Raw genomic sequence first — 27750 nt, forward strand, 5'->3', positions numbered from 1 at the left:
TGTATATTTCTGTAAATTTGTTTTGAGTTATTTTTGTGTATTTTGGTTATTTTGTGTATTTTTTGTATTTGATTGGTATTTTGTGTATTTATATATATTTTGGGGTTCTATTGTGTATTTCTGATATGTTTTGGGTTTGTGTATTGTCTGTGTATTTCATATATAGTATATTTGGTTTATTGTGTATTTTGTGTATTTTTATCATTGTTTGTGTATTTCTGTGTATTTAGTGTATTAAACTTTTCACTCCATCAGCTGCAGCTGAAACTTCCACCTTTCAGATCTCACACATGTCCCGTTTGTTCCTCCTGAAACTGTGTAAATACATGTGCAGTTAAAGTCTGTGTCCCACACATGATGTTCTCATCACTAATTCAGCTTTCTGTGTAAAATCAGAAACTTTATTCAGAAGATCAGCTTTCCATCTATAGATCTTCTGATCTTCTGTTTTATCTCCATGTCAGACTCCAGTCTCCATAACAATGCTGCTGAAGTTCTAATTGCAGGTGTGTGTCGTCAACACAGAGGGTCGGATTTATATTTAACCAGATCCTTGGAGAACATTATCTGCTCCTTTTCTTCACCCCACTGTTATGCCCACATCCTGGTAACTTCTGTCAGGAACTATTTATATGCAGTGGCCGTGTTCTCCAGCCTGAACATGAAACTTTCATACTGAATAGAATCAAAGTGTGTAACAGAAGTCCAGGATCTGAGCAGAAAGTCAGGAACTGGTACATGAAAGATTCATTGTTGTTGTGTTGGTTCTCCTCAGGCCATGGAGTTGAGTGAGGAACGAGGGAGAGAGGACCAGGAAGTTCTGAAGAGTAAAAGTCCTGCACCCTTCATGTCCAATCTGCAGAAGGAGAGTGTGAGATTGAACACCAGCAGCAGCGCTCGCTTCGGCACCCTGAGCCATCACTCGTTCTTCTCCAGACACAACCCTCACCCTAACAGGGTCAAACACATATCAGGTACGCTTCATCATCATCATCATCATCATCATCCACTTCTCATTATCTTCATCATCCACTACACATCATCTTTATCATCATCATCATCATCATCATCATCATTCACTACTCATCATCATTCACTAATCTTCATCATCATCTACTACCCATCATCTTCATCATCCACTACTCATCATTAGCATAATCATCATCATTATCATCATCATCTTCAATTACTCATTACTGACTATTCTTCATCATCATCATCATCTTCATTATCAATTACTCATTATCATCATCATCATCATCATCATCCACTTCTCATTATCTTCATCATCCACTACTCATCATCACCATCATCATCACCCACTACTCATCATCACCATCATCATCACCATTATCATCATCATTAATATCATTATCATTTTCAATCACACACTACTCATCAGTGTGTGTGTGTGTGTGTGTGTGTGTGTGTTTCTGGCTGCAGGTTTGAATGGAAGTCCTGTGTGTATAGTGAATGATGATTGGTACAGCAGCACTCCACTCTTCCCACATCCACTGATCAGAGTCAGGTTTCCTCCAGCTCCATCCACACCTCCACCTGTCTGACTCCGCCCCTTACCTACAGCCGAGCAGACGGAGCCCAGCAGGGTGCAGGTAACACTCACACACACACACACACACACACACACACACACACACACACAATTGTACACATCCATACACAACCACACACCTAACAAATCTGTAAACATCCATACACAACCATACACACCGTAACACAATGTACACATCTATACACAACCATACATACCCTAACACAACTGTACACATCCAAACACAACCATACACAAACTAACACAAATGTACACATCCATTCACAACCACACATACTAAACACAACTGTACACATGCATACACAACCACACACACCCTAACAAATCTGTAAACATCCATACACAATCATACATACCGTAACACAACTGTACACAACCATACACAACCACACATACTCTAACACAAATGTACACATCCAAACACAACCATACACAAACTAACACAAATGTACACATCCATTCACAACCACATACTAAACACAACTGTACACATGCATACACAACCACACACCCTAACAAATCTGTAAACATCCATACACAATCATACATACCGTAACACAAATGTACACATCCTTACACAACCATACACAACCTATCATAAATGTACACATATATTCACAACCAAACACAATCTAACACAACTGGACACATCCATTCACAACTACACACACCCTAACACAACCACACAAGCTAACACAACTGTACACATGCATACACAACCATACATACCCTAATACAACTGTACACATCCATACACAACCATACACAACCACACACCCTAACAAAACCAAACACAACCTAACACAACTGTACACAATGCATACACATCCACATGCACACCCTAACACATCTATACACATCAATACACAAACAGCTTAAATAATCTCTTCTTCTTCGTGTCTTCCACAGCTCTGATTTCTGTCAGGAACTATTTATATGCAGTGGCCGTGTTCTCCAGCCTGAACATGAAACTTTCATACTGAATAGAATCAAAGTGTGTAACAGAAGTCCAGGATCTGAGCAGAAAGTCAGGAACTGGTACATGAAAGATTCATTGTTGTTGTGTTGGTTCTCCTCAGGCCATGGAGTTGAGTGAGGAACGAGGGAGAGGACCAGGAAGTTCTGAAGAGTAAAAGTCCTGCACCCTTCATGTCCAATCTGCAGAAGGAGAGTGTGAGATTGAACACCAGCAGCAGCGCTCGCTTCGCACCCTGAGCCATCACTCGTTCTTCTCCAGACACAACCTCACCCTAACAGGGTCAAACACATATCAGGTACGCTTCATCATCATCATCATCATCATCATCCACTTCTCATTATCTTCATCATCCACTACACATCATCTTTATCATCATCATCATCATCATCATCATTCACTACTCATCATCATTCACTAATCTTCATCATCATCTACTACCCATCATCTTCATCATCCACTACTCATCATTAGCATAATCATCATCATTATCATCATCATCTTCAATTACTCATTACTGACTATTCTTCATCATCATCATCATCTTCATTATCAATTACTCATTATCATCATCGTCGTCATCCTCAACTTCTCATCATTCACTACTCTTCATCATCATCACCCACTACTCATCATCACCATCATCATCACCATTATCATCATCATTAATATCATTATCATTTTCAATCACACACTACTCATCAGTGTGTGTGTGTGTGTGTGTGTTTCTGGCTGCAGGTTTGAATGGAAGTCCTGTGTGTATAGTGAATGATGATTGGTACAGCAGCACTCCACTCTTCCCACATCCACTGATCAGGAGTCAGGTTTCCTCCAGCTCCATCCACACCTCCACCTGTCTGACTCCGCCCCTTACCTACAGCCGAGCAGACGGAGCCCAGCAGGGTGCAGGTAACACTCACACACACACACACACACACACACACACACACACACACACACACACACACACAATTGTACACATCCATACACAATATACACAACCTAACACATCTGTGAACATCCATACACAACCATACACACCGTAACACAATGTACACATCTATACACAACCATACATACCCTAACACAACTGTACACATCCAAACACAACCATACACAAACTAACACAAATGTACACATCCATTCACAACCACACATACTAAACACAACTGTACACATGCATACACAACCACACACACCCTAACAAATCTGTAAACATCCATACACAATCATACATACCGTAACACAACTGTACACAACCATACACAACCACACATACTCTAACACAAATGTACACATCCAAACACAACCATACACAAACTAACACAAATGTACATCCATTCACAACCACATACTAAACACAACTGTACACATGCATACACAACCACACACCCTAACAAATCTGTAAACATCCATACACAATCATACATACCGTAACACAAATGTACACATCCTTACACAACCATACACAACCTATCATAAATGTACACATATATTCACAACCAAACACAATCTAACACAACTGGACACATCCATTCACAACTACACACACCCTAACACAACCACACAAGCTAACACAACTGTACACATGCATACACAACCATACATACCCTAATACAACTGTACACATCCATACACAACCATACACAACCACACACCCTAACAAAACCAAACACAACCTAACACAACTGTACACAATGCATACACATCCACATGCACACCCTAACACATCTATACACATCAATACACAAACAGCTTAAATAATCTCTTCTTCTTCGTGTCTTCCACAGCTCTGATTTCTGAAGCATGGAAAGAGGAGCTGAAGGACCTGGCAACCAAAGTCAGTCTCTCAGCTGCAGCTCCAAGTAAAAGAGTTGAACATGAGGTAGGAGAAAACACACACACACACACACACACACACACACACACACACACACACACACACACACACACACACACACATTTATTCTGCAGAACAGAACTCTGAGAAAACTACAAAATTATATATTGTCTATAACATGGAGAAGATATGTTTCCATGCAGGAGAACATCAGGATACACAATCACCCTGACCTGTTCTACCTGTTCCTCTGTGTGTTCCTGAACCTGTTCCTGGATCTATTCCTGTACTGTTTTTGTTCCCGTGCCTGCTCCTGTTCCCGTACCAATTCCCGGACTAGTTCTTAATCCTGTACCTGTTCTTGTTCCTGGACATGTTTCTGCACCTGTTCCTGTACCTGCAGCATCATTGTTGTTTACCTGTACTTCTTTCCTCAGGCTGTAGCAGAAGGCAGTATTTCAGGTGACCCTGACTTAGATTTGGTAGATGGTTTAAAAACACTGTTTAAAGAAAATCTGATCTCTGCTATATTCATATATCTGCTCCACCCTGGAGAGCCAGAGATCTGCCCCTGGATGACTCAGTAGCAAATAATGAAAGATTCTGAGGAATATGAGGTGTTATCACGCTAAAGACCTTGAGCAGGTTCATGCCCTCAGCTCTCTCTATGTGAGGAATGTGTAAGTTTGTGATTGTTTCTCCTGGCTATTTGTCCTACTTCTTATTCTTATAGTCTCAATCATGCTTCAATCCACTTTCTTCTGAAGCAATTTATTGCAAAAGATCTCCTGATCGAGGGGAAAGAGCTGGTCTTCACTCTAAACCATTCCAAATAAACCATCTCAGTCTGATCAGTGGAGGAATCCTTCAGTGTCACACAGCTGAATGCTCCAAATACTGGGTGATGTTTCTCTATATGATTCTTGTGGATGTTTTGTAGATGGTCCGAGAGGAGGAGCCTGTGCGCAGAAAAACCCAGTACTCATCTGAAACAGGTCGCATCATTCCTCCAACTTCCTGGAGAACAAAACGCCGTGACCACCTCACTCCAAACACACGTCCAGGAACTAACAGACCTCAGGCACAAATATATGCAGGAACCATGAGCCTGGAGGGGCAGGAACTCAGGGTAACACACTTGAGTACAACCAAGCAAACTTACCCACACATACAGACACGTCAAAACAGCTACACCTCAACACATCTACACACACCTCAACACATCTACACACACTTCAAAACACCTACGCACACCTCAACATCTACACACACCTTAACACACCCACGCTCACCACATCTACACACACTTCAAAACACCTACAGACCCGTCAAAACACCTACACACACCTCAACACACCTATACACACCTCAACACATCTACACACACCTAAACACATCTACACACACACCTCAACACATCTACACAAACCTCACCACATCCACACACACCTCAACACATCTACACAAACCTCACCACATCTACACACACCTCAACACACCTATACACACCTCAACACATCTACACACACCTCAACACATCTACACACACATCAACACATCTACACACACCTCACCACATCTACAAACACTTCAAAACACCTACAGACACGTCAAAACACCTACACACACCTCACACATCTACACACACCTCAACACATCTACACACCTCAACACATCTACACACACTTCAAAACACCTACGCACACCTCAACACATCTACACACACCTTAACACACCTACGCTCACCACATCTACACACACTTAAAACACCTACAGACCGTCAAAACACCTACACACACCTCAACACACCTATACACACCTCAACACATCTACACACCTAAACACATCTACACACCTCAACACAAATATGCACACCTCAACACATCTACACACACCTCAACACATCTACACACGTCAAAACACCTACACACACCTCAACACACCTATACACACCTCAACACATCTACACACATCAACACATCTACACACACATCAACACATCTACACACCTCACCACATCTACAAACACTTCAAAACACCTACAGACACGTCAAAACACCTACACACACCTCAACACACCTATACACACCTCCACACATCTACACACCTAAACACATCTACACACACACCTCAACACAAATATGCACCTCAACACATCTACACACACCTCAACACATCTACACACGTCAAAACACCTACACACACCTCAACACACCTATACACACCTCAACACATCTACACACACCTCAACACATCTACACACACATCAACACATCTACACACCTCACCACATCTACAAACACTTCAAAACACCTACAGACACGTCAAAACACCTACACACCTCAACACACCTATACACACCTCACACATCTACACACACCTCAACACATCTACACACACTTCAAAACACCTACACCTCAACACATCTACACACACCTTAACACACCTACGCTCACCACATCTACACACACTTAAAACACCTACAGACCCGTCAAAACACCTACACACCTCAACACACCTATACACCTCAACACATCTACACACACCTAAACACATCTACACACCTCAACACATCTACACAAACCTCACCACATCCACACACACCTCAACACATCTACACACACGTCAAAACACCTACACACACCTCAACACATCTACACACCTAAACACATCTACACACCTAAACACATCTACACACCTAAACACATCTACACACACACCTCAACACATCTACAAACACCTTAACACACCTACGCACACCTCAACACACCTACACACACCTCAACACACCTATACACCTCAACACATCTACACACACCTGAACACATCTACACACACTTCAAAACACCTCGCACACCTCAACACATCTACACACCTCAAAAACCTACACACACCTCAACACACCTACGCACAACTCAACAAATCTACTCAACACATTTACACACCTCAACATATCTCGCACACCTCAACACACCTACACATATCTCAAAACACCTACACACACCTCAAGACATCTACACAACTCAACACACCTCGCACACCTCAACACATCTACACACACCTCAACACATCTACACACCTCACCACATCTACACACACCTCGACACATCTACACACACTTTAAAACACCTACAGACACGTCAAAACACCTACACACACCTCAACACACCTATACACACCTCAACACATCTACACACCTCAACACATCTACACACCTCACCACATCTACACACACTTCAAAACACCTATGCACACCTCAAAACATCTACACACCTCAACAGACCTATGCACACCTCAACACATCTACACACACCTCACCACATCGACACACAGCTCAACACATCTACACACACTCCAAAACACCAACACACACCTCAACACACCTACGCACAACTCAACACACCTACACACGGCTCAACACATCTTCACACACCTCAAAAACACCCACGAACACCTCAACACACCTACACATACCTCAAAACACCTACACACACCTTAAACATCTACACACAACTCAACACACCTACGCACACCTCAACACATCTACACACCTCACCACATCTACACACCTCGACACATCTACACACACTTTAAAACACCTACAGACACGTCAAAACACCTACACACACCTCAACACACCTATACACACCTCAACACATCTACACACACCTCAACACATCTACACACCTCACCACATCTACACACACTTCAAAACACCTATGCACACCTCAAAACATCTACACACCTCAACACACCTATGCACACCTCAACACATCTACACACACCTCACCACATCTACACACAGCTCAACACATCTACACACACTCCAAAACACCTACAGACACGTCAAAACACCTACACACACACCTCAACATATCTACGCACACCTCAACACACCTACACATACCTCAAAACACCTACACACACCTCAAGACATCTATACATACCTCAACACAAATATGCACCTCAACACACCTACACACAGCTCAACACATCTTCACACACCTAAAAAACACCCACGCACACCTCAACACACCTACACATACCTCAAAACACCTACACACACCTTAACACATCTACACACACCTCAACATACCTACGCACACCTCAACACATCTACACACCTAAACACATCTACACGCACCACAACACATCTACACACACCTCAACACATCTACACACACCTTAACACATCTACACACACACCTCAAAACACCTACACACACCTCAACACATCTACACACCTCAACACATCTACACACTCCAAAACACCTACAGACACGTCAAAACACCTACACACACTTTAACATATCTACGCACACCTCAACACACCTACACATACCTCAAAACACCTACACACACCTCAAGACATCTACACACACCTCAACACAAATATGCACACCTCAACACATCTACACACAGCTCAACACATCTTCACACACCTAAAAAACACCCACGCACACCTCAACACACCTACACATACCTCAAAACACCTACACACACCTTAACACATCTACACACACCTCAACAGACCTATGCACACCTCAACACATCTACACACACCTCAACACATCTACACGCACCACAACACATCTACACACCTCAACACATCTACAAACACCTTAACACATCTACACACACCACAACACATCTACACACTTCAAAACACCTCGCACACCTCAACACATCTACACACACCTCAAAACACCTACACACAAACCTCAACACACCTCGCACAACTCAACAAATCTACTCAACACATTTACACACACCTCAACATATCTACGCACACCTCAACACACCTACACATACCTCAAAACACCTACACACACCTCAAGACATCTACACACACCTCAACACACCTCGCACACCTCAACACACCTACACACAGCTCAACACATCATCACACACCTCAAATAACACCCACGCACACAACACAACTACACATACCTCAAAACACCTACACACCTTAACACATCTACACCTCAACACACCTAGACACACCTCAACACATCTACACACCTTAACACATCTACACACACCTCAAAACACCTACACACACCTCAACACATCTACACCTCAACACATCTACACACACTTCAAAACACCTACAGACACGTCAAAACACCTACACACACCTCAACACACCTACACACACCTCAACACATCTACACACATCAACACATCTACACACACCTCAACACATCTACACATACCTCAAAACACCTACACACACCTCAAGACAGCTACACACACCTCAACACAAATATGCACACCTCAACACACCTACACACAGCTCAACACATCTTCACACACCTCAAAAACACCCACGCACACCTCAACACACCTACACATACCTCAAAACACCTACACACACCTTAACACATCTACACACCTCAACATACCTACGCACACCTCAACACATCTACACACACCTCAACACATCTACACGCACCACAACACATCTACACACACCTCAACACATCTACACACACCTTAACACATCTACACACACACCTCAAAACACCTACACACACCTCAACACATCTACACACACCTCAACACATCTACACACACTCCAAAACACCTACAGACACGTCAAAACACCTACACACACTTTAACATATCTACGCACACCTCAACACACCTACACATACCTCAAAACACCTACACACACCTCAAGACATCTACACACACCTCAACACAAATATGCACACCTCAACACATCTACACACAGCTCAACACATCTTCACACACCTAAAAAACACCCACGCACACCTCAACACACCTACACATACCTCAAAACACCTACACACACCTTAACACATCTACACACACCTCAACAGACCTACGCACACCTCAACACATCTACACACACTCAACACACCTACACATACCTAAAAACACCTACACACCTCAACACATCTACAAACACCTTAACACATCTACACACACCACAACACATCTACACACTTCAAAACACCTACGCACCTCAACACATCTACACACCTCAAAACACCTACACACAAACCTCAACACACCTACGCACAACTCAACAAATCTACTCAACACATTTACACACACCTCAATACATCTACACACACCTCAACACACCTACACATACCTCAAAACACCTACACACCTCAAGACATCTACACACACCTCAACACACCTACGCACCTCAACACACCTACACACAGCTCAACACATCATCACACACCTCAAATAACACCCACGCACACAACACAACTACACATACCTCAAAACACCTACACACCTTAACACATCTACACACACCTCAACACACCTAGACACACCTCAACACATCTACACACACCTTAACACATCTACACACACCTCAAAACACCTACACACACCTCAACACATCTACACACACCTCAACACATCTACACACACTTCAAAACACCTACAGACACGTCAAAACACCTACACACACCTCAACACACCTACACACACCTCAACACATCTACACACACTCAACACATCTACACACACCTCAACACATCTACACATACCTCAAAACACCTACACACACCTCAAGACAGCTACACACACCTCAACACAAATATGCACACCTCAACACACCTACACACAGCTCAACACATCTTCACACACCTAAAAAACACCCACGAACACCTCAACACACCTACATACCTCAAAACACCTACACACACCTTAACACATCTACACACCTCAACACACCTACGCACACCTCAACACATCTACACACACCTCACCACATCTACACACACCTCACCACATCTACACACACCTCAACACATCTACACACACTTCAAAACACCTACAGACACGTGAAAAACACCTACACACACCTCAACACACCTATACACACCTCAACACATCTACACACACTCAACACATCTACACACCTCACCACATCTACACACTTCAAAACACCTACACACACCTCAAAAACACCGACACACACCTCAACACACCTACACACACTCAACACACCTATACACACCTCAACACATCTACACACACCTCAACACATCTACACACACCTCAGCACATCTACACACACTTCAAAACACCTACACACCTCAACACACCTACACACACCTCAACACACCTCGCACCTCAACACACCTACACACCTCAACACACCTCGCACCTCAACACATCTACACACCTCAACACATCTACACACCTCAAAACATCTACACACACCTTACCACACCTACACACCTCAAGACATCTACACACACCTTACCACATCTACACACACTTAAAACACCTACACACACTCAACACATCTACACACACCTCAACACACCTACGCACACCTCAACACATCTACACACACCTCACCACATCTACACAGCTCAACACATCTATACACACTCCAAAACACCTACAGACACGTCAAAACACCTACACACCTCAACACATCTACACACAACACAACACATCTACACACCTCAACACATCTACACACACCACAACACATCTACACACTTCAAAACACCTACGCACACCTCAACACATCTACACACACCTCAAAAACACCGACACACACCTCAACACACCTCGCACAACTCAACAAATCTACTCAACACATTTACACACTTCAACATATCTCGCACACCTCAACACACTTACACATACTTCAAAACACCTACACACACCTAAGGACATCTACACACACCTCAACACACTCGCACACCTCAACACACCTACACACAGCTCAACACATCTTCACACACCTCAAAAACACCCACGCACAACTCAACACACCTACACATACCTAAAACACCTACACACACCTTAACACATCTACACACACCTCAACACATCTACACACCTCAACACACACCTCAACACATCTACACACACCTCAACACACCTACGCACACCTCAACACATCTACACACCTCAACACATCTACACACCTCAACACACCTATACACACCTCAACACACCTACGCACACCTCAAAACATTTTTGCACACCTCAACACACCTACACACACCTCAATACATCTACACACACCTCAAAACACCTACGCACACCTCAATACATCTACACACACCTCAAAACATCTACACACACCTCAACACACCTATACACACCTCAACACACCTACGCACACCTCAACACACCTACACATACCTCAACACACACCTCAAAACATTTTTGCACACCTCAACACACCTACACACACCTCAAAACACCTACGCACACCTCAATACATTTACACACACCTCAACTCACCTCGCACCTTAACACACCTACGCACACCTCAACACACCTACGCACACCTCAACACATCTACACACACCTCAACACACCTACACATACCTCAAAACACCTACACACACCTCAACACGTCTACACACCTCAAAACACCTACACATACCTCAACACACGTACCTAAAATCACCTACACACACCTCCCACATCTACACACCCTGAAAACACCTATACACATTTCAAAACACCTACACACACACACACACACACACACACACACACACACACACACACACACACACACACACCTCAAAACACCTACACACACCTCAAAACACCTACGCATACCTCAACACACACCTCAAAACACCTACACACACACCTCAAAACACCTACACACACATCAACACTCCTACCCAAGCTCAAACCACATACACACACACACCTCAAAACCTACACACAACTTCACACACCTAAACACACTTACACACATCTTAAAACATGTACACAAACTCAAAACAACTACACACACCTCAACACACTTATACAAACCCTACCACACCTATACAAACACTGCCACACCTAAACACACCAGCACTGCAGTCAGAAACAGCAAAAAAATAAATAACTGTGTAATTGTGGTGTATAATGTATTTCAGTTTGAGTTCTGATTATTCTGAAGTGTTATTTTTCATCTCAGGTATTAGAGTTGCTGTGCCAGATCCTGCAGACGGATTCTCTGTCTCTGGTACAGCAGTGGCTTCTTCTGGCTGGAGATCGAGGTGAGAACTCATCTCATCTTTTACATTACACTTATAAATCATATATGACCTTAGTGATGAGAAAATAATGGAAATATCTTATACATTATCTAATTTAATACACACAAACACACACACACACTTGCACACAAACACGCACACACACACTCTCACACTCACAGTTACACACAAACAGGCTCACAAACAAGCTCACAAACACGCACATAAAATCTAGTGGAACATCTTCCCAGAAGAGTGGAGCTCATTATAACAGCACATGGAGACTAAATGTAAAATGAGATGTTCAAAAAGAAGCACATAGCGATCTTATAGACAGGTGTCCACAAACATTTTATCATATAGTTTATTTAAGTTATTAGACATGTTCCCAGCCTGTGGTGGTGGTTTTTTTATGTGTGTGTGTGTGTGTGTGTGTGTGTGTGTGTGTGTGTGTGTGTTATTCAGAGAAAGAGCTGGTTCTCGGGATGCTTCAGAAGGCCATGGGTGATTCTTCAGCTCTCCATCAGCAGTCTGCGTTACCCATCAGGGCTCAGAGTGAACCTCCGCTACAGACACGCCGCAAACGGCGCTTCAGGAGGTGATGCTTCACACACACACACACACACACACACACACACACACACACACACACACACAGATACAGACACAGACACAGGCACACACACACACACACACACACACACACACACACACTTAAACACCTATACAAACCTACCACACTTATACAAACCCTAGCACACCTCCACACACCTAAACAAACCCTATCAACACCCCCACACACACACACACACATACATTAACAGGTCTGTGTGTTTTACTTTAGTGTGTGTTCAGCTGGAAAGATGGAGAAAGAAGAAGCAAATAAAGAGAAACCAGGTAATACTTCCTGTGTGATGTGATGGATGGAATAAATGTGATTAATAAATTTGCTGAATGTGATGGATGAATGGGATGTGATGAATGTGATTTGATTAATGTGATGTGATGGATGGATGTGATGTAATTAATGTGATGGATGAATGGGATAGATGAATGGGATGTGATGGATGTGATGGATGAATGGGATGTGATGGATGTGATGTAATGAATGTGATGGATGAATGGGATGTGATGAATGGGATGTGAGGAATGTGATGTAATTAATGTGATTAATAAATTTGCTGAATGTGATGGATGGATGTGATGAATGTGATGGATGAATGGGATGTGATGGATGGATGTGAAGAATGTGATGGATGAATGGGATGTGATGGATGTGATGTGATGAATGTGTTGGATGAATGGGATGTGATGGATGTGATGGATGAATGGGATGTGATGGATGGATGTGATGAATGTGATGGATGAATGGGATGTGATGGATGAATGGGATGTGATGGATGGATGTGAAGAATGTGATGGATGAATGGGATGTGATGGATGTGATGTGATGAATGTGTTGGATGAATGGGATGTGATGGATGTGATGGATGAATGGGATGTGATGGATGAATGGGATGTGATGGATGAATGGGATGTGATGGATGGATGTGATGAATGTGATGGATGAATGGGATGTGATGGATGTGATGTGATGAATGTGTTGGATGAATGGGATGGGATGTGATGGATGTGATGTGATGGATGTGATGGATGAATGGGATGTGATGGATGTGATGTGATGGATGTGATGGATGAATGGGATGTGATGGATGATGGATGAATGGATGTGATGGATGAATGGGATGATGGATGTGATGTGATGAATGTGATGGATGAATGGGATGTGATGAATGGGATGTGATGTGATGAATGTGATGTGATGGATGTGATGTGATGAATGTGATGTGATGGATGTGATGTGATTAATTTTATTACATTATGAATCTCCAGGTGCTGCCTTAAAAACAGGTAAACAAATTCTGAAGCTCCAGAAACAGTAATTGAAGCTTGATAAATGCTACTCAGAGTTCTATAAATGCTACAACCCCAATTCCAAAAAAGTTGGGACACATGTAACATGCAAATAACAACAAAATGCAATAATTTGCAAATCTCATAAATCTATATTTTATTCACAATAAAAGACAGAAAACACATCAAATATTTAAAATGAGGAAATGTACCATTTAAGCAACACAATCTTGGGACGGGGCATCAAGGGACAAGGGTGAAAATCAATATTGGAGGGTTGTGATCTTTGGGCCCTCAGGGGCCACTGCATTTAAATCAGTCATGATTCTGTAATGGAAATCACTGCATGGGCTCATTAACACCTCCAGAAATGATTATCTGTAAACACAGTTTCACTGTCATCCACAATGCAGGTTCAATTTCTATGATCTAAAGAAGAAGACATGTGTGAACATGATCCAGAAACACCACCATCCTTTCTGGGCCAAAACACATTTAAAATGTACTGAGGCAAAGTGAAAAACTGTTCTGTGGTCAGAAAAATTTTAATGTTCATTTCTTTTGGAAACTATGGACACCACGTCCTCCAGACTAAAGAGGAGAGGGACCATCTGTCTTTTTATCAGCGCTACTATTACAATAGCATGACTTCATAGTAGAAGAGTTCAGGTGCTGAACTGACCTGCCTGCAGTCTGGACCTTTCACCATCTGTAAACATTTGGTGAATCATGAAATGAAAAATACAACAAAAGACACCCAGAACTGTTGAGCAGCTAAAATCCTGTAACAGACACATCAGTATCAGTTTATTTTCGGTTTTTGTTTTATAGTGAATAAAATATGGGTTTTGTAAATTATTGAATTCTTTATTTATTTACATTTTACAGTGTCCTAACTTTTTCTGTAAATGGGGATGTACCTGGAGCTCTATAATGGAGCTCTATAATGTACCTGGAACTTCATGAATGGATGTGAGGTTCATCATCTCTCCCTGTTTGTGAAGAATTCCTTTCAGTCATGAATAATAAACACTGAGATGTTTAATAATACATCCAGGACAGGGTGATGAACTCTTAAGCTCCACCTTACTGCTTTAATCTCATTCACCCTGTGTGTGTGTGTGTGTGTGTGTGTGTGTGTGTGTGTGTGTGTGTGTGTGTATATGTGTATATGTGTGTGTGTGTGTGTGTGTGTGTGTGTGTGTGTGTGTGTGTGTGTGTGTGTGTAAGGTGGGGAGGTGGTAGCACTGGACTTTGGTTCTTAAGGTTCTAAATCCAAATCCCAATCACACCAAGCTGCCACTCCTGGTCTCCTGAGCAAAGCTTTTAACCACATACCTGCTCAGTTATATAAATGAGATAAATGGATAAGCCAAACATGTGTGTGTGTGTGTGTGTGTGTGTGTGTGTGTGTGTGTGTGTGTGTGTGTGTGTGTTACAGAGCGGATTGGAGAAGCTGAAGTCTTGCAAGTTTGCCAGGATGAGAGTGAAAACATTGAGGATTCTGCAAGTTAACCTGAACATGGAGTCCTAAACACACACACACACACACACACACACACACACACACACACACACACAGACAGAGTGTGATAGAAGGAAGATGTTGATAGTGTTAATCATATGCACATCATATGATTATTATTAGTGTATCATATACATATATATATATATATATATATATATATATATATATATATATATATATATATATATATATATATACATACACACACACACACACACACACACACACACACACACACTCCAACACTTATTTCTGTTTTCTAAAATGAAATAAAATAAACACAGTGTAACTGATGTGTGTGTGTGTGTGTGTGTGTGTGTGTGTGTGTGTGTGAGAGAGAGAGAGAGAGAGAGAGAGAGATCACTACACTTAGCCTGGAATTACCTGAGGCAATAAGGTAACTATAAGGCATGTGTTGCCATGGTTACCAACAATCATCATGCTATTTATCACACTTATATGCATTGATAAAGTGTAAAGTTTATAATAAATAATAAATGTAATTTAACGAAGTTGTATATGGAAAATGAAACCACAAAATATATAAATATATATAAGGATAGAAACTGTTACGAAAGTAAATATGAAAGTAATAAACTGAGAATATCACTGACATGAAGAAGTGGAGGGGTGGAGCCTGCTACATAATCTGACAGCATTCACATCTGGGATGGGGGTGGGGTGGTTGTGGTAGTGTGTGTGTGTGTGTGTGTGTGTGTGTGTGTGTGTGTGTGTGTGTGTGTGTGTGTGTGTGTGTGTGTGAAGGCCACAGGTTCTATCTCACATTTTCAAAACTTCTGCCAAATTTTCACTGATATGCAGGAAGAAAGGATGTGTTAGAACATGAACACCTGTAACACACTCTGTAACACTTACTGTTACACTCACTATAACATACTGTTACACTCACTATTACACTTACTGTTACACACACTGTTACACTCGCTGTTACACTCACTGTAACACATTAAAAGACACTGTCACATACTCACTGTAACACTCACTGTAACACACACTGTAACACATTTACTGTAATACTTACTGTAACACACTGACATTTGCTGTAACACATACACTGTAACACTTACTGTCGCAGTAAAACTCACAGTCACACTCTGTTACATTCACTGCAACACGCACTGTAACACTTACTGTAGCACACTGTTATGCCCACTGTTACACACAGTGTAACACACTCTGTAACACTCACAGTAGTGCGAGACATGACAGTGATAGACATGTGAGACAGGATGGTAAAGGACGTGTGACAGGACAGAGCTGTGATCGGAGTAAACGTTTGCATGTAGAACACAGTAGAAAAACAGTAGAAACCACAACGCTATGATACAAAACTGACACAATGAGAGAGCCGAGTACACACGCATCATCATCATCATCATCATCATCATCATTACATCATCATTACATCTACAGTACTGAACACACTTATCATAGAGTAATGAACTTGTATTAGTATGGTCTTTCCTGTGTGGGCAGGGCTTATCTGTGCTGCAATCCCATTAGTTAGTGAGATTTGATGGAGAGCTGGAGAGCATTCTGGACACGGTATCATCGAACAGGTCCATCCATGATGTAATGGATAGTGCGAGTTTGTTTTTGAGACTCTCTCCTGTAACATACGCATGACACGACACAGCCAATGTGATGTGACCCTTACACACTGCTCTCCACCACCATCAAACACACACACAGGGAAGATCTTTCAGAAGAACACCACGGTTCTCCACCTCTCCAGTTCCAGTTCCTCCAGAACTCAACAGTTCCACTGCTGTGTAGAATCAGACATTTATAATCAGATCAAATAATGTCAGTGTAATAATAACTAATAAAAAATAATTAAACACACAGAGTGAAGAAAGATGAAGATGAGAACATGACCTGCTTCACGTTTCTCCCCAGCACTCAGGAGTGTCCTTGATGAAATATGTCTTATCTGAGATTCTGGCCTTCACGTGGCTGTATAAAACCATGCAGCATGTCGTCCTCGCTCTGGCATCGTCTCTATTTCTCTCACACACACACACACACACACACCACCATCATGCTGTCGGCCGTGGCTAAGCTGTGCTGTGGGATTTCATACCAACATCTCCGGAGTATGACAGGTAACATCATCACACCATTACATCATCCTCATCTTCTCAATTACATCATCATCATCGCACTATCACACCAACATTTTACCATTATCACACCATCACTACATCACTATCACACCATATAACACCATCATCACTGTCATCATCACAAAATTATCACAATGATGTTAATGAAGATGGTGTGACGATGATCATTTGAGTCTCCAAAGTATTGTTGAGTGTTTGCCACCTGATGTACTGAGTTTTGTCTACCTTATCTGCATTTACCTCTTCACTTGGAACATGGATGCAGATGGTACTCATGCCATGAGCACCCTCAGAGCCTAAGACTCCTCTCTCCTCCATGGCTTCCTCCTGCTAAAGTGGTGCTCATCCATGAAAAGCTTCACCCTAAAGTCAGAGAGACTGCCTCCAAAACACGTTTAAACTCGATGCCATCTTTGCAGCCTCCAACAACTTACTCATGCCTGAGTGCCCTCACGCCATATTCTGACTCCTATACCATGCTCCAGCCAGTGCTGAGAAGAAGGTCTCCTAAACCGTGTTCAGGCTAAATTATGGTGTGGTCTTGCAAGTCCTGCTCACACCAGATACCAATGAATAGAGCTCCCAATCCTTGTTCCAGCAGAGGCAGGAGCACTGCAGGAGAAGGTTATGTATGGGCACTCAATGAGGAACACTGTTTATAGTGGGGTTCTGTACCAAATCCTTCTCCTTACGGCGAGCACAGAGCTTTATAAAGAAATACACAAACAAATAAACAAATAAATACATATTATTTAAATATTCATTAGTTTCTCCTGCTATTGTTACTTATATTCAATTACAGCTTGATCATTTTCATATTTCTGTAATTATTTATTATAAATAAACACCAGACCTGTAGTACATTAACCTCCTCTGTACCTTCACATGCAGAAGGTCATATTGTGTGTGTGTGTGTGTGTGTGTGTGTGTGTGTGTGTGTCAGGTCTGCAGCGTTCAGCCATGGCAGCTTTAGGGCAGGAAATTGGCAAAATGCAGAAGAGAGGAAAACTTTCATTCCTGAGTAGGAGCTGGAATATGACGTGGAGCCTGAGGACCATCAAAGATGGTGAGAGAGAAAAAAAATGTAGAACTGATTAAAACAGGGTGTGTGAGTGTAAAGTGTGTGTGTGGTCTGTGAGGTGAGATTATGAGGTGTGTGAGGTGTGTGAGTGTGAAGTGTATGAATGTGTGTGTGTGTGTGTGTGTGTGTGTGTGTGTGTGTGTGTGTGTGTGTGTGTGTGTGTGATGACTCCACAGAAATGGAGCAGACAGATGGACGGTGTGATGGTGTGTGTGATGGTGTGGAGAAGAACATGGATTTGTCGTACCAGCAGCAGGGCCAGGAGGCTCTACAGGAAGCTCTGGAGCTCACACACAGCACTGATGGCTGGAGGATGGAACTCTCAGAGGTCTACTTCCTTCATTTTTCTTCTCCTTAATACACACTGACATCTGATGATGTCATAACGAGCCTTAAAGAGCAGCCAATCAGCAACCTGATCTTACACTTCTCTATCCTTGCTGGAGCTTATTATTCATTAAACATAAAAGCGGTGTGTGTGTGTGTGTGTGTGTGTGTGTGTGTGTGTGTACAGGACAGTGGTGAGGTAATCTACAGTAAAGTTGTTCAGGGGAACCGGAAGGTGTTCAGGCTGGAGGTTGACCTCAACGCTACACCTGATGAGTTGTACGAGGTTCTGTTTGTAAAGGTGGAGGAGATGAACGAGTGGAACCCCAACATCGCTCACATCAGGGTCTGCATCACTTAATCTTCATTATACACACAGGCACACACACACGTGCACACACACATTACCAAGAACCTGTGTAAGGGTTACACAGACAGGGGGCGTGGCTTAAGTGTAACCGACTACAGGAGAACGTAAACTTGGTATGATATCTACTCTAGGTTCAGTTACATCAACATTCTTCTTCCCAGGTACTGAAGCACATCGGGAAGGAAACCATGGTGACGCACGAGGTTTCGGCGGGAAAAGCAGGGAATTTCATTGGTCAGCGAGACTTCCTGAGTGTCAGACATTCGCTGAGAACGAGGCAGTGTATTTACCTGGGCGGAGTCGCGACTCACCTGGACGCCTTTCCACCACAGTCAGGGTTCATCAGGTATCCATCTTAGCTAGCTACGGCTGGGGTGTTAGCTTTAGCATTAGCACTGGGCTCTGTCCCTGCAGCTAGCTAGCTAGGTTGGCTAATATCTCTCTACCTGTTTTTCAGTATTAGCCATAATGCTAATACATCAAGCTAAACTAAAAAATTAAAAAGGTTGGTCACATGACCAAGTTTGTGATTGATTTTTATTATTATTATTATTATTATGACACAGAGCTGAAGATGGTCCCACGTGTATAATAATCCAGGCCGTACCAGACTGTACAGGAAGGAGTAAGCTCACCTGGCTCCTCAACATGGACGTGAAGGTAAATCACCTCCTACTAACCTACACTCTACAACCAAAAGTTTGTGGACAGACCATAAGATCGCTATGTGCTTCTGTTTGAGCATGTTATTCCACATCTAGTCTCCATGTGCTGTTATAATGAGCTCCACTCTTCTGGGAAGATGTTCCAATAGATTTAGATTCCAATAGATTTTGTGGGGATTCATTCAGTTACAAGGTTGTTAGTAAAGTCCAGTACTGATGTAGGTGAGAAGGTGAGGAGGCCTGGGGTGCAGTCAGCGTTCACATTCTTCCCAAATGTGTTCAATAAGGTTTAGAGCTCTATAGGAGATCTTCCACTCCAACCCATGGAAAGCAGATCTTCATGGAGCTCGTTTAGCTGGAAAGGTCAGGTGTCCCAATACTTTTGGCACTAGAATGTAAACTAAAGTCAAAAGGTGTAAATAACCGATATTTAGCAGATATCAAAAGTTTACACACCCCTGTTTACACTGTAGGCATTTGTAATAAATAATCAGATCTTTTTTTCATCTTTAATGTGAAGCTGAAACTTTTAAGTTAAAAACAGAAACGTTTAAGATATGAAAGAAAAAATACACAATAAAAAAAATACACAAAAGCACAATAGCCTGGTTGCAGAAGTTTATACACCCTGTGCCTAACATTTTGTGTGCAGTAACGTACTGTGGGGTAGAGGTTCACCGATAGTGGATTTAAAAATTGATAGTGGATAAAAAAACACACTCCATGTAGAATTGAACTGAACTTTATTAGAAAAAAATAAAAAAATGTCAATGCTCTGGATTTTGTGTAGACATTTAAAGATGGCCATTTAAAGCAAGACGGTTTGGATTCATGTGAAATGTTAAGATAAGATAAGACCTTTATTTGTAACGCTTTACATTTGTAACATTAACTGAAGTTGAAAAATGCTTTAGAATTTTGCTTATTGGTTGTTAATTTCACTTTTCACTAATACATTAAATACATTTTCATTTTAGCGGTTAGCTGTAGTTAATGCACTGTAAACGCAGTCTCGCGTGTCAAAACAAACAGCACGTAGTGTCAGTGATTCGCCTCTGGAGGCCGCTCTCATAATAGCACAGGACCAGAGGTTATTATTGAGCTGGAAGGTGTTTCTTTATCTTCAGGTGTCTAACAGAGGACCTGCAGGTTTAATATTTAGACATATCCATGATTCTATCTAACCTGACCAGAGTCTCAGCCCCAGCTGAAGAAAAGCAGCTCTACAGGATGATGTTCCCATGCTTCACTTTAGTCCATCTAATGCCTTGGAAGTTCCTGTAGATCTCTGGCTTCAGTGTCCAACCGAAAGCAGGCAAGAAGATGTGAAGAAACCTGTAGAGAATCTGCAGAGCCTCCCTTAAAAAACATTGACTAAAGGAGTATGATCATTACTTTTAAAAATCTACTGAATGTGATTGGTGAATTCTGAGCAGTCACATGACCCATTTGAAGTGTTTGCACTACGCAGAGAAATGCAGGGATTTGTTTCTGTTTTTACTGAAATGTTGTTGATGTCTGTTTTATAATAAAAGTTAAGAAAAGATCTGAATAGATGCAGGTGTGTGTAAAAGTTGTGTAATATGAAGGTGTGCAACATGAATGTAAAATAACCTTCATCCTCCTACAACACACTGCTGTGGCCTTCCTCTCTCTCGCTCTCTCGCTCTCTCTCTCTCTCTCAGACAGGGGGCATAGTGATAGTTGGTGTATCATGTGTGTACCTGTGGGTATTGTACTGATAATAAACAGATGATGGATGGATAATAAACAAAAGTTGGACAGCTGATGGAAAAGTAATAGAAAGGTGCAGATAATAAAGAGGTGATAGAAAGATGATGGGCAGATGATGGAGAGGTGATGAAGTGCAGTGCTCTCTACACACACAGTGCTCTCTGGGTTTCTCTCCACAGGGCTGGCTTCCAAAATCTTTGGTGAATCAGACGCTTCCTCAGGCTCAACTCGACTTCACACGACACCTACGGAGACGACTGTGGACCAGCAGGAAATGAGCTCATACACGATGATGATAGTGATGATGATGATGATGATGATGATAAAGATATAGGAATGATGATGATGATAGTGATGATGATAAAGATATAGGAATGATGATGATGATGATAGGGATGATGATGATAAGAATGATGATGATGATGATGATAGATATAGGAATGATGATAATGATAGTGATGATGATGATAGGAATGATAATGATGATAGATATAGGAATGATGATGATAGTGATGATGATGATGATGATGATGATAATGATATAGGAATGATGATGATAGGGATGATGATGATGATAGGGATGATGATGATGATGATAATGATATAGGAATGATGATGATAGTGATGATGATGATGATGATGATGATAATGATATAGGAATGATGATGATGATAGTGATGATGATGATGATGATGATAAAGATATAGGAATGATGATGATAGGGATGATGATGATGATGATGAAGATATAGAAATGATGATGATAAAGATATAGGAATGATGATGATGATAGTGATGATGATGATGATGATGATGATGATGAAGATATAGAAATGATGATGATAAAGATATAGGAATGATGATGATGATAGTGATGATGATAAAGATATAGGAATGATGATGATGATGATGATAAGAATGATGATGATGATGATGATAGATATAGGAATGATGATGATGATAGTGATGATGATGATGATAAAGATATAGAAATGATGATGATAAAGATATAGGAATGATGATGATGATGATAAAGATATAGGAATGATGATGATGATGATAAAGATATAGGAATGATGATGATGATGATAATGATATAGGAATGATGATGATGATGATAGGGATGATGATGATGATAGGGATGATGATGATGATGATGAAGCTATAGGAATGATGATGATGATAGGGATGATGATGATGATGATGATAGGGATGATGATGATGATAATGATATAGGAATGATGATGATAGGAATGATGATGATAGTGATGATGATGATGATGATATAGGAATGATGATGATGATAGTGATGATGATGATAGGGATGATGATGATGATGATGATAATGATATAGGAATGATGATGATAGGGATGATGATATAGGAATGATGATGATGATAGTGATGATGATGATGATGATGATAAAGATATAGGAATGATGATGATAGGGATGATGATGATGATGATGAAGATATAGAAATGATGATGATAAAGATATAGGAATGATGATGATAGTGATGATGATGATGATGATGATAAAGATATAGGAATGATGATGATAGGATGATGATGATGATGATAATGATATAGGAATGATGATGATAGTGATGATGATGATGATGATATAGGAATGATGATGATGATAGTGATGATGATGATAGGGATGATGATGATGATGATGAAGATATAGAAATGATGATGATGATAGTGATGATGATGATGATAAAGATATAGATATAGGAATGATGATGATGATAGTGATGATGATGATGATAAAGATATAGATATAGGAATGATGATGATGATAGTGATGATGATGATGATGATGATAGAGGAATGATGACAGACCTGTCTGAAGTTGTCTTTTCTTTCTCCAAACATAAAACTCAAGAAGGAACTGATTATAAACATTCCTCATGATGTTTACTCACATGAACAGCTCATACATGAGTTCTGCACCCCAGGCCTCTTCACCTCACCTACATCAGTACCTGAATTTACTTACACCATTATAGCTGAATGAATCCCCACAAAATCCAGTGAAACATCTTCCCAGAAGGGCAAAGAAGAGAAGGTAGAAGAAGGGTGGGCAAAAGAGGTGTGCAAAGAGGAGGAAGTTGAAGAAATGTAAATGAGGATGGGGTAAAAAAAAGATAAGGAGGGGTAGAAAAGGAGGGATGAAAGGGTGGCAGAAGTGGATGGGATAGAAGAGAAGGAAAAGAAAAAGAGGTGGTAGAAGACAAAGGAGGCATACAAGAAGGCAGTAGAAGAGGTGAGGTGAGGGGGGGTAGGAGGAGAGAACAGAAGAGGAAGGGAAACAGAAGGAGATGAAGAGGGGCAGATGAAGAGGGTTGCCCATCTGTCACTCCGGGCCTTTCTCTCTAATACAGAGATGAAATAGTTGGACAATAATAATCCATGCGTCACACAAAAAACGAAACACAAAGGTAACAGATTTAAAGTTCTTTACAGCAACATAAAATATTTAGTGTCTGAAAGCAGGTCCAGTCAGTTAATTCCACTAATTATTATTTATAGACCCCCCCAGGGGCCCGACTCTGATTTTCTCATAGAATTTGCAGATTTCATTACAAATGTAGCTCCTTCTTTACACAAAGCATTAATTATTGGTGACTTTAATATTGATTTTGTTAATCAGGAAGACTCCTTAAGAGCAGCAGTTGTGTCCATTCTAGAGTCAGTAGAATTAATCAGAATGTTATAGGACCCACTCATAGTGGAGACACACTCTTGATTTGTTATTAACATTTTGATTAAAAATAAAAAGAATTGTCATAATTCCACAGTCTGGAGTTATTTCAGATCATTACCTCATCTCTTTTCAAATCTGCCTTAGTCTAAAAAAAATCTGCCTGAATCTCCTGAGTTCTAGAAAATCTCTTAGTGCTGCTGATTTCTCCTCCCTCATAGAAAATAACAAGCAGAATCCTAGATTTTTATTCTGTACTGCAGCAACATGAACAGGAAATAAAAGCACTGCACTCACATGCACACCATCAATAGGTAGTAATGATTTCATCAACTTTTTTAAATAATAAAGTTGAAAACATCAGGCAAGAAATCCAGACGATTAAAATAAATCCAAACTATTTTATAAATAACCCTGTAGACAGCAGTGTCATTATAACAGACCATCAATTACAAAGTTTTACTCCTATTCAAGAGAATGACTTCATTTCATTAATCTCCTCATCAAAATCATTAACCTGCATTCTCCATCCCTCACCTACAAGTTTCCTCAAACAGATCATTTCAGAGGGAATTGAACCTGTTTTAAAATAATAAACTCTTCCATTAGCACTGGTTTTGTACCTAAATCCTTCAAACTGCAGTTATCAACCCCCTAATTAAGAAACCTGACCTTCACCCTGTCAGCTGTCCAACTACAGTCCAATATCAAACCTCCCCTTTATCTCCAAGATTCTAGAAAAGGTTGTAGCACAGCAGTTCTGCTCACATCTACTGAGGAAGAACATTTATGAAATGTATCAGTCAGGATTTCGGCCTCATCATAGCACAGAGACGGCGCTAGTTAAGGTGGTAAATGACTGTTATTGGCCTCTGATCAGGGTTTTGTCTCTTTACTTGTTTTGCTCGACCTCAGTGCAGCTTTTCACACCATTGATCATAATCTCCTGCTTGCTGGACTGGAGAACGTTGTTGGTATAGAAGGAACAGCTCTCTTCTGGCTCATTTCTTATCTTAACGCTCTCAGTATCTTAACGCTCGCAGTATCTGAGTGAACTTCTGTACCAGTATGATCCTCCACGCCTACTTAGATCAAAAGGTGCAGGCTATTTGTTGGTACCTCAAATAATGAAGACTCCAGCAGGGGGCAGATGTTTCTCTTATAAACCCCACAGTTATGGAACAAGTCTTTAGTCAGTAGGTGTTTGTGAGGTAAAGGAGCAGATCTGGAGGGATCATGGATATAGAGTGTTTGGTGAACTGGGATATTTGGATGCTGTCGTCTCCTCACTCTCACACGTTCACTCAGGTTTGTTGATGGTGGTGTGGTGGGTCGTCTCTTATCCCAGAGATCCTCATGTTTGTGTTTCCTTCTGCTTCTCCCTTTTAGTTCTGCTGCCAGAGTGAATCTTACCAGAGTCCAAACTGCACAGTGACATTAACTTTCATACAACAATCAGGACACTTAATAATCCATATCCTTCTCTTCCTGTCACCCTCTTCTCTCTCTCTCTCTCTCTCTATTTCTCCGCCACCCCTCTTCTCTCTCTCTTTCTCTGCCCAGATCTTACCCAGATGAGGATGAAGTTCCCTCTTGGGTCTGGTTCCTCTCAAGGTTTCTTCCTTCTGCATCTCAGGGAGTTTTTCCTTCACCACAGTCTCCACCGACTTGTTCATCAGGAACAAACTTACACTTATAAACAACTTATTCATTTTTATCACCACATTATCTGTGTAAAGCTGCTCTGAGACGATGTTCATTATTAAAAGCTCAAAACAAATAAACATGAATTTGATGTGAGTGCAGTGGTGTGAATGAAGTGCAGTGATGTCATGTGAGTGCAGTGGTGTGATGCGAGCGCAGCGATGTGAACAGGGCGCAGTGATG

The 27750-nt window shown here is 41.4% G+C and overlaps 2 protein-coding genes across 3 annotated transcripts; both read left to right on the plus strand.

Moving 5' to 3' along the window:
• Nucleotides 1-321: 321 nt before the first annotated feature.
• Nucleotides 322-16999, plus strand: tbata (thymus, brain and testes associated). The gene is made up of 12 exons (XM_046854758.1): nucleotides 322-616; nucleotides 776-974; nucleotides 1444-1559; nucleotides 2653-2665; nucleotides 2764-2847; nucleotides 3288-3458; nucleotides 4340-4434; nucleotides 5330-5518; nucleotides 13328-13409; nucleotides 13854-13986; nucleotides 14233-14285; nucleotides 16744-16999. The coding sequence occupies exons 1-12, from the start codon at nucleotides 458-460 to the stop codon at nucleotides 16815-16817; spliced, it is 1368 nt and encodes a 455-aa protein (XP_046710714.1). The 5' UTR covers nucleotides 322-457; the 3' UTR covers nucleotides 16818-16999.
• A 1822-nt stretch (nucleotides 17000-18821) lies between these two features.
• On the plus strand, nucleotides 18822-23573 carry star2 (steroidogenic acute regulatory protein 2). 2 transcript variants are annotated; one of them, XM_046853180.1, is made up of 7 exons: nucleotides 18822-18956; nucleotides 19921-20043; nucleotides 20235-20386; nucleotides 20573-20731; nucleotides 20917-21101; nucleotides 21322-21415; nucleotides 23334-23573. In XM_046853180.1, exons 1-7 carry the CDS (start codon nucleotides 18827-18829, stop codon nucleotides 23430-23432), a joined length of 942 nt encoding a protein of 313 aa, XP_046709136.1. In that variant the 5' UTR covers nucleotides 18822-18826; the 3' UTR covers nucleotides 23433-23573. The 2 variants fall into 2 exon arrangements, with proteins under 2 accessions (XP_046709136.1, XP_046709137.1); XM_046853181.1 differs by lacking the exon at nucleotides 23334-23573 and adding an exon at nucleotides 22614-23267.
• The last annotated feature ends 4177 nt before the right edge of the window (nucleotides 23574-27750 follow it).

This window comes from Silurus meridionalis, chromosome 7 (assembly GCF_014805685.1).
Source record: "Silurus meridionalis isolate SWU-2019-XX chromosome 7, ASM1480568v1, whole genome shotgun sequence".
Taxonomy (NCBI): Eukaryota; Metazoa; Chordata; class Actinopteri; order Siluriformes; family Siluridae; genus Silurus; species Silurus meridionalis.

Excerpts from the sequence above, each read along its gene's own strand:
- tbata (XM_046854758.1), top strand. The coding sequence starts at position 458 with ATGTCAGACTCCAGTCTCCATAACAATGCTGCTGAAGTTCTAATTGCA. Across the intron at positions 617-775 it reads CCCACATCCTGGTAACTTCT|GCCATGGAGTTGAGTGAGGA; the intron begins GTCAGGAACTAT and ends GGTTCTCCTCAG. Across the intron at positions 5,519-13,327 it reads TGGAGGGGCAGGAACTCAGG|GTATTAGAGTTGCTGTGCCA; the intron begins GTAACACACTTG and ends TTTTCATCTCAG.
- star2 (XM_046853180.1), top strand. The coding sequence starts at position 18,827 with ATGTCGTCCTCGCTCTGGCATCGTCTCTATTTCTCTCACACACACACA. Across the intron at positions 20,387-20,572 it reads GGAGGATGGAACTCTCAGAG|GACAGTGGTGAGGTAATCTA; the intron begins GTCTACTTCCTT and ends GTGTGTGTACAG. Across the intron at positions 20,732-20,916 it reads CCAACATCGCTCACATCAGG|GTACTGAAGCACATCGGGAA; the intron begins GTCTGCATCACT and ends TCTTCTTCCCAG.